General features: G+C 37.7%; 1 protein-coding gene across 1 annotated transcript in view; it reads right to left on the bottom strand.

The window, feature by feature from the left end:
- The window catches only part of sypb (synaptophysin b), an 18,249-nt gene that overhangs the window by 8,077 nt on the left and 172 nt on the right, over positions 1–10,000 (bottom strand). The window contains exon 2 of the mRNA XM_029435956.1: positions 8,483–8,548. Within this exon, the coding sequence (XP_029291816.1) occupies positions 8,483–8,548 (66 nt within the window). The remainder of the gene's footprint in view (positions 1–8,482; positions 8,549–10,000) is intronic.

Genomic DNA, 10,000 nt, shown 5'->3' with positions numbered 1-10,000 from the left:
CAACATGTATGACCCTGTTCACCTGTAGTGTGTACAACATGTATGACTCTGTTCACCTGTAGTGTGTACAACATGTATGACCCTGTTCACCTGTAGTGTGTACAACATGTATGACTCTGTTCACCTGTAGTGTGTACAACATGTATGACCCTGTTCACCTGTAGTGTGTACAACATGTATGACCCTGTTCACCTGTAGTGTGTACAACATGTATGACCCTGTTCACCTGTAGTGTGTACAACATGTATGACTCTGTTCACCTGTAGTGTGTACAACATGTATGATCCTGTTCACCTGTAGTGTGTACAACATGTATGACTCTGTTCACCTGTAGTGTGTACAACATGTATGACTCTGTTCACCTGTAGTGTGTACAACATGTATGAATGTTACAATACATATCTTTAAAGGAGCTTTTCTCTAAAGGAGCTTTTTCTCCCACTCTTCAGCAGAAGTCTCCACTTCAGCAGCACTTACATACACCAAACTTTCCACTTTCATTCCTCTCTATATTCTGAAGCTTTGTGCAGAGGGCTTTGTTCACATGTCACTCACAGCTCATGTTATACACGCTACACTCACTACATGCAGGAGATGCACTAAGTTCTGTGTGTTGACAGGATTCAGTGATTTATGGAGTGATACAAAGACAGATCCAGAATCTGTACAAACCTTTGACATGTGAACAACATGAAACACTCTGAACCTGCTTCATCCAGACTTCTCTTTACGTCTGGACATACTACATTACACATATTTAATAAGAGAATGCCTCATTTACACATTTAAACGTAAGATTAATTGTAAGTAATGAAGTGGGGAAGTTTCATGGTGATATATATTAGTTACCTGTGAGTCTCTAGTGTCTTCGTAACATCTCCAACACCTTGGTGGGAGGCTAATTAACAGGTTTTAATAAGCAATGCAAATGACTGTGAATGTGATGAAAGTCTCAGCGTTAGCGTGTGAGAGGAGGGAGAACAGACCGCTGATAAATAACAGTTATTAGACATTTCTGTCAAAGAACAAATGTGCCATCTGGAGTAGAGCTTTTGAGTTAAAATCCACCCTAGAATATGAATAATTTCTACATTATTATTACAATGTTGGAGCTGCAGACACTGATCTTGCAAATCTTGGAAACATTTGAGCTCATTTTTGGTGTCCATTCACGTATTACTCTCGATGTCACGTTCAGGACGGTCTGTAGAAAAGGCTTTCCCTTTAAAACCCCAAAACAGAACAATAGGATGTGACGCTGCAGCAGCAGATGAGCAATTAATCAATACCTACAGCATGTGCAGCGTATCACAACTGCAGTGTCGGCACAATGCTTCACACAGTGCGCATTTTATACCAAAATATATCGTGCCATCCATCTTATTCTGGTTATAACTGTGTCATTATTCCTCTGAGACCGTTAGAGGTTAGGATTACATGAGATCATCAACGTTTACTGGCCCAGCTGTCTTCTGATATATTTAGGAGAGAATGAGAGCTGGGCTCTCTCATACATGTCTGTTATTTTAGATGGAAAAGTAGCTTTTGGGAACACAAAACAAGTGCACATTCACAGTAGCTGCGACCACGTCGTATGTGCACGCAGCCACGCTTTCATGCATTAACACACAAACGCTGATGGAAAAGGAAATCTCTGCAAACGCTCCACGACAAATGCTTCCTGAGTTTGGATACAGGACATAAAGATGGCACATATTCAATGCAATGAGTTCCTGCTCGGCACACAGACTTTAAACTGTGGTGGATTTACAAATATAAAACTCATGGATCTAAAGTTCATAATAGAAAGAGTCATTATGGATCAACAGTCTTACAGAAGTCTCTTTTACAATGGGGATGTTTGCTGCATTACCACAAGTGACCACTGGGGATAACTAGAAAGTAAGGCGCAGCGGCCAGGAGCTAAATGCTAAATGCTAACGTCAGCATGCTAACTTTAGTTTTTTGACCTTTCAGCAGGTTCATAAAGACGCAGAATTATTATCAGTCGGACATCTTGGGATGGTCGGTTTGATGGACATGCTGACGATAACAAACCTTGACATGTTTGTATAATATTTACAATGTTAGGTTAGCGTGTTAGCATGCTAACATTTGCTGATTAGCAGTGAACACTGAGTGTCATTAGTTCTGCAGGTAGGTCTGACGGAGGTGCCAGATGAAAAGTTATGGATCACCAAAGTCATTACAATTCCTCCAAAGAGGGACACGAATGTGTGAACCAAGTTTCACGACAATAAATCAAACAGTTGAGATGTTTCAGTGTGAACAACAGACGCCATCCCTGGAAACAAACGGGAGGCGCCGTAGCACAACTAGGAGTTGTACTTTTATGGTGCTAGATGAGTGTGAGGAGGTGTGATGGGGGAGTGATGGGGGAGTGATGGGGGAGTGATGGGGGAGGAAGAAGAGAAAAGAAATGGTGGCACGTCGAGTGTTTGGTGCCATGGTAACAGTACTGGCAGCCTCACACAGTGAGGAGGCAGAGGCCCTCCTGGTATGCAGGATGGTTGTCAGTGCCGAGAGGACGCACAATCTACACACAGAGAGACACAACATGTCTGTCTGTCTGTCTGTCTGTGTCTGTCTGTCTGTGTCTGTCTGTCTGTCTGTCTGTGTCTGTCTGTCTGTCTGTCTGTGTCTGTCTGTCTGTGTCTGTCTGTCTGTCTGTCTGTCTGTCTGTGTCTGTCTGTCTGTGTCTGTCTGTCTGTCTGTCTGTCTGTCTGTCTGTCAGATCAATAACAGAACCAACTGTCGACCGATTTGTCCTGATATTAATACTTAAAGGTACCACAATCCATTAACATTTATAATTACTTCAATATTTTTTCTAAGCACTGATGTATAAAATAAAAGATAACAACAGAGTAAAATATGATGGAGACTTGTTAATGCTGCTGCAGCGTTGATTGATGTGCATGATTTTAATATTGTTTATTTGATTTTTTTAATTATTTAGTGGGTTTTATTTTCAATCATATGTGATGCAATCTATGTTTTTTTTAATCTTATTTTACAATTTTATTTATCAAGTGTGTCTGATTTTATGTTAATTGTATTTATCATGCAACATATTCGCCACTACGATTGATCTGCGTTAAGCTAACATCGGCTAGTTTATCTTTAATTGCTCCACTTTTATTGTTCTGTGATGACATTCGATACTTTTGGAAGATTTCCTGGTTCTTATGCAACTAAAACGTTGGATCCGTCCTCGTAGGAGTTTAGCACCTCCTTCATGCCAACATGTTGCCGAAAGCACAAAGGCACAGAAATAAACACAAGCTGTGTGCGGCTCCACCAGAGGCCCCGCAGGAGACACCGCCGAGACTCCGAGCGTCTGAACAGCCAAAGCCCCGGAGTGACGGCAAAACCAACATCTTTTATCACACACTAGACACCACGCCAGTGAATCAGACTTCATGGTTCCACAAACGGCCTTTTTTATGAGTCAGAGAAGAGAAATGTGTTTTGCAGAATGATGAAATCCAACACAGCAGAGCCGCGCTGTCGCGTACTCTGTGATGGAACTCAATGTCTTCCAACATCCATCAAATCTCTGCCCTGTCAGCACTATTCCCCAGAGACAGAGGGAGGGGCGGGCGACGCTACATGACTCACACATGCACGCTGCTTAAATCTCACAGATTCTCATCATCAAATGTAGAATTTATCCACTTTATCAGATGCAATCCGTTGACTCTCATCCCTCTAATTCAAATATATGAATATGAACACAATTCATTTTTTAAGGACACCCAAACAGGTGCTTCTTCTATACAGAAGCATCTTTTTCATGGCAGCCTGTAAGACAGGGAGGCTGCTCTCTCCCCCTCCTGAATAAAGACGGTGTTGCTGGTTGTGTATGCCCATATTAATCCAGAGAGAGCAGCAGCTCCTCCCTCGTCTGACGCCAGCAGATGATTCATGGGCCCTGGCCTCCTGAGCGAGGCTCCTGATTGGCGGTTGGCTTGCTGTGACCCAGGCAGGCTGTGATGAGGTGCTGGCACACTCACACAGCTCCAGGGAAGGACTACAGAGTCATGCAGTACCACTCATGCCTCTCTAGCATATCTGCAGCAGAGCCCTTTACAGTGTGGGACTCTGGCTTTGGCACGCAGGTTTTCAATCTGGGTTGTGTTAAGTGTTCTCATGTTGAGGAGATCAGGGGACGCATGTGCAGGACGGGCATCCTCCTTCACATCTACTACAACTAAATGTAGTAATAATACATTGCATGCATGTATTTAATGAGCATAGAGCTCATTAAAATGATCAAGGCTGCGAGTAGCGTTTATCTAATCTGCCAATTATTAACTTGATTTATCCAGCCATCGTTTTGTCTATAAAATGCATCGACTGTATCAGGAAGTGGACGTCGTCACCGTGATGTTTCTGAAGCCTTGAGTTTGGCATTCTGGCCGTCGCCATCTTGTTTTTTTTGCAACCAGAAGCGACAGAGTGGAGCTGAATGCCACCGAACGTTGAACAAGACTTTTTATAGGCGACCAAAATGTTATAGATGATGTGAAAACACAAACTGTGAAAGGGTTAAAGACACAGACAACACCCAGACCAGCAGCGACCTGTCAATCACAAGGTAGCCCCTGCTAGCACTTTACAGACCTGCAGCTTGATAACATGTCAGTGACCTCCTCATACTGCTTGTATGAGCCAAAGATATTCAGTTACCATCACATACGACAGCGAGAACATAAATAAATTGGGTATTTTTGCTTGATAAAAAAGACAAATGATGAATCAAGTATCAAAACAGCTGCAGCTCCACAAATGATTTCGCTCACTGTATCGATAAAGCAAACTGGCTGCTGTAACCAGTTCATACCGTCACATCTGGGTTCAACACAGGAAAATAAAAGACAGATTTCAGAGGCCTTCGCTGCTGCGGGGCCTGCGTGGGTAATTAGTGCCAGTGTTCCCACCACTGTGGAGCCCAGCTGCATCTGTGTGAACCCTGCAGCCTCGTCACTGATGAGGATGTACTGGGAACATATTTGTAACGTGTGACCTTTATGTCTATACACTCTCCTGTAAGATCAACATGACTGGAACTAACAATTATTGTTGTGATGCATTAATCTGCTGATTATTGTCTCGTGTAGTCAGTGGATCCTTTGAGCTACAATATGTGAGAGAGGTGTAAGGACACAGTGGAAGCCCAAGGTGACGGCATCATGTCGGTTGTTTTGTGCGACCAAAACAACGAAGATAATGAGCTTAGGGTGGGATCAGACAAAGAAAAGCAGTAAATCCTCACAGGGGAGAAGCTGGACACACGGTTTGGCTTTTATTCTGGCTTGAAAAATGATGATTAATTGATTACTAAAATAATTAGTGATTAATTAATCAATGCAACTAAACCTAAACAGACCACGCCCTCCGCTTATTTATTTAAAATGCATATTTTTTCTTTGTTAACATGCTGTCCCGTGTTTCTTATCTGCGTCCTTTTATGTTTTCATATCATCTGTTGTTGCCTTTGTGTTTGTTAGGGTGTCCAAATGGTCTAAATGTGTATGCATGAAAAAAAAGATTCATTTTTTTAAAGTAATTGATTAATCAGCTCATTGTTTCTGATTATAGAAGGAGTCTTAAATGTAATAATAAATACACATCTTTCAGATGCAGACATTTGTAAATTGAAGCTAAATGAAATCGTTGGGTAAATGTTTCTGTCCTCTTCATACATGAACTAGTGCACGAGCAGTTTTCTGGCTCCATCCTCTGGCGGAGGAGGTAATGAGCTGCTGTAGCGTGCAGAGGTCACGCCAGAAGGATTTGACAATTTGTCATTATACTCCTGAGCGGCCTGACATCGTGTTACTACCAATGTGACGTCACACTTCCTGCTGGTGTCTCCTCTCAGATCACATTATCAGGATACGAGACGCTCCTCGATGCCAAGATCATTATTTGAATACGTTTAGATTTACTTATTACACGTTCGTGGTGTAACGTAAGTAGAGAAGAGTGAAATCACTGTTAAACCCTTGTGAGGGTTAAACTGAGAGCCTTTTATTCTTTTTCTAAGCGTGTAAAGTCACATCCATTAAGAAGCTTCATGACCTCTGTGTGTCAGAAGGTCACAAATCTGTCAGTTAGGGACAAGACAAGGTCGTCCATCGCAAACAACACAAGCTCCGAGTGGTTTCTCCATAATAATGTTCTATTACTACATAATAATGTTCTATTACTACATAATAATGTTCTATTACAACATAATAATGTTCTATTACTACATAATAATGTTCTATTACTACATTATGTTCTATTACAACATAATAATGTTCTATTACTACATTATGTTCTATTACTACATTATGTTCTATTACTACTACATTATGTTCTATTACTACATTATGTTCTATTACAACATAATAATGTTCTATTACTACATTATGTTCTATTACAACATAATAATGTTCTATTACTACATTATGTTCTATTACTACATTATGTTCTATTACTACATTATGTTCTATTACAACATAATAATGTTCTATTACTACATAATAATGTTCTATTACTACATTATGTTCTATTACTACATTATGTTCTATTACTACATTATGTTCTATTACAACATAATAATGTTCTATTACTACATAATAATGTTCTATTACTATATAATAATGTTCTATTACTACATTATGTCCTATTACAACATAATAATGTCCTATTACTACATAATAATGTTCTATTACTACATTATGTCCTATTACTACATAATAATGTTCTATTACTACATTATGTTCTATTACAACATAATAATGTTCTATTACTACATAATAATGTTCTATTACTACATTATGTTCTATTACTACATTATGTCCTATTACAACATAATAATGTTCTATTACTACATTATGTTCTATTACTACATTATGTTCTATTACAACATAATAATGTTCTATTACTACATAATAATGTTCTATTACTACATTATGTTCTATTACTACATTATGTTCTATTACTACATTATGTCCTATTACAACATAATAATGTTCTATTACTACATTATGTTCTATTACTACATTATGTTCTATTACAACATAATAATGTTCTATTACTACATAATAATGTTCTATTACTACATTATGTTCTATTACTACATAATAATGTTCTATTACTACATTATGTTCTATTACTACATTATGTTCTATTACAACATAATAATGTTCTATTACTACATAATAATGTTCTATTACTACATTATGTCCTATTACAACATAATAATGTTCTATTACAACATAATAATGTTCTATTACAACATAATAATGTTCTATTACTACATTATGTTCTATTACTACATAATAATGTTCTATTACTACATAATAATGTTCTATTACAACATAATAATGTCCTATTACAACATAATAATGTTCTATTACAACATAATAATGTCCTATTACTACATAATAATGTTCTATTACTACATTATGTTCTATTACAACATAATAATGTTCTATTACAACATAATAATGTCCTATTACTACATAATAATGTTCTATTACTACATTATGTTCTATTACAACATAATAATGTTCTATTACAACATAATAATGTCCTATTACTACATAATAATGTTCTATTACAACATAATAATGTCCTATTACAACATAATAATGTTCTATTACAACATAATAATGTTCTATTACAACATAATAATGTTCTATTACTACATAATAATGTTCTATTACTATATAATAATGTTCTATTACTACATTATGTTCTATTACTACATTATGTCCTATTACAACATAATAATGTTCTATTACTACATAATAATGTTCTATTACTACATTATGTCCTATTACAACATAATAATGTTCTATTACTACATTATGTCCTATTACTACATAATAATGTTCTATTACTACATTATGTCCTATTACTACATAATAATGTTCTATTACTACATTATGTTCTATTACAACATAATAATGTTCTATTACTATATAATAATGTTCTATTATTACATAATAATGTTCTATTATTACATAATAATGTTATATTACTACATAATAATGTTCTATTATTACATAATAATGTTCTATTATTACATAATAATGTTATATTACTACATAATAATGTTCTATTATTACATAATAATGTTCTATTATTACATAATAATGTTATATTACTACATAATAATGTTATATTACTACATAATAATGTTCTATTATTACATAATAATGTTCTATTATTACATAATAATGTTATATTACTACATAATAATGTTATATTACTACATAATAATGTTCTATTATTACATAATAATGTTATATTACTACATAATAATGCTCGGATAAGCGGTAGACGATGGATGGATTTAATTTTCAAATGTTCTTTTTGTGATTTCAGTGCTTCTTTTATTATTTTATTTTGAACATTTTACATACATTTTTTATCCAATAAAAAAATAAAACAAGGAACTTACCCATTGTAGAATTTTGATAAATCCCAGCGGTTGTTTGAGTACAGTGAACTGCCCTTGGGCCACCAGCTGCCAAAACAAAACAAAACATCAATTAGTTGAGTTTTATTTGAACATCTTCACGCTGCCTCCTGCTCGCACTGTGTGAAATGCTCGTCTCGCAGCAGAGCAGCCACGTGATGATATGATGCTGATTAAAAACATGAACCTAATTACCTCCGTCTCATAAAGCCCACAGGCCACCTGCAGGTGTTTGTTATATGGCAAATATCTGACTCAACGGGCACAGCTGGCATCTTTGTGAAGCTGCACATCAGTGTGGGGAATAAAATCTAAAAATTTAGGGGGCAACATTTGTCATTGCTGTTGAAAAAAATGGGGCATTTAGTAAATTTGGGGATGCACAAAAAATATGTATTAGTGAATATAATTAAATGAATTGAATAAGGCTTAATGTGGGATTTGTACACTTTCTTGCTCATTTGTGCCCTTTGCCCCCCTTAATGTCTGGCACTGACGACAATACACTGTTTTTAATATTGGCTTGAGTGTGTGGGTGTGAGCCCCTGCCAGCATTACCATTACACTAAAGCTGATTAACCGACTGGTGACTTCACAGCAGTCTTCTTCTTTTATAATCATTTGTGTGCAAATCTCGCGAAATCTGTTGTAATTGACGACAAACAGGAGGAAGCATTTGTGCGCAGGTGAATGCGACACCGCCAAGAAGAAGAAGAAGAAGAAGAAGAAGAAGAAGAAGAAGAAGAAGAAGAAGAAGAAGGCGGTGTGTCCCTGTGTGCATCAATAAATGGCCGCACTGGAAATAAGCAGCAGAGATGCTTTCACCCTCATTGTTTCTCTCAGCATCCATATTAAACAGATGACGCACAATGACAAACAGCATGTCTGGTTCCTGCTCATCTCACTGGAGCCTTGCCTTTGTCACGAGCCTCTCAGCCCTGAGAGATGAGCGGCTCGTGGACACAGGGATCCAGGAGACCGTGCTCCTCTTGTGTCGCGCGGCCTACTGCGGCTACCCGAGCGCGTGCGCGCACACACACACACACACACACGTACACACACATGCGCACGCACACACACAAGGGCCTGCCACAGAAATTAATCATGTTTGTTATCTTAGCAACAGCAGGCTTATTGAGATGTGAGCAGCCTAAATCAATTAGCCGAAGGGATCCCTGGAGATGATCGAGGCTGCATCCTCCACCTTGCTTTGCTAAATGTCATTGCTGCAGAAATCTCTGGACATCCTACACATTTTTTTTTTTTTTTTTGGTACTGTCGCGGGCCGCTCCATCACAGCTATCGACTGCAGCATCAGTGGACAAATGTCCAATTACATGGCGCTCTGTCGCGCCTTCACAGCGCTGCAATTTATACAGAAATGCATAAATCAAAATTTCGACTCCAAGGTGTTCGAAAGCACTGCGTTAAAACCTTAAAGGTCGGCGCATCTGTGGTAAAGAAAAACACCCAAATCTGAGCGCACGACACATAAAAAAT

Source organism: Cottoperca gobio, chromosome 7 (assembly GCF_900634415.1).
Source record: "Cottoperca gobio chromosome 7, fCotGob3.1, whole genome shotgun sequence".
NCBI lineage: Eukaryota > Metazoa > Chordata > Actinopteri > Perciformes > Bovichtidae > Cottoperca > Cottoperca gobio.
The sequence above is the reverse complement of the archived record's forward strand: the minus strand, read 5'-3'. Positions and strand labels throughout refer to the sequence as shown.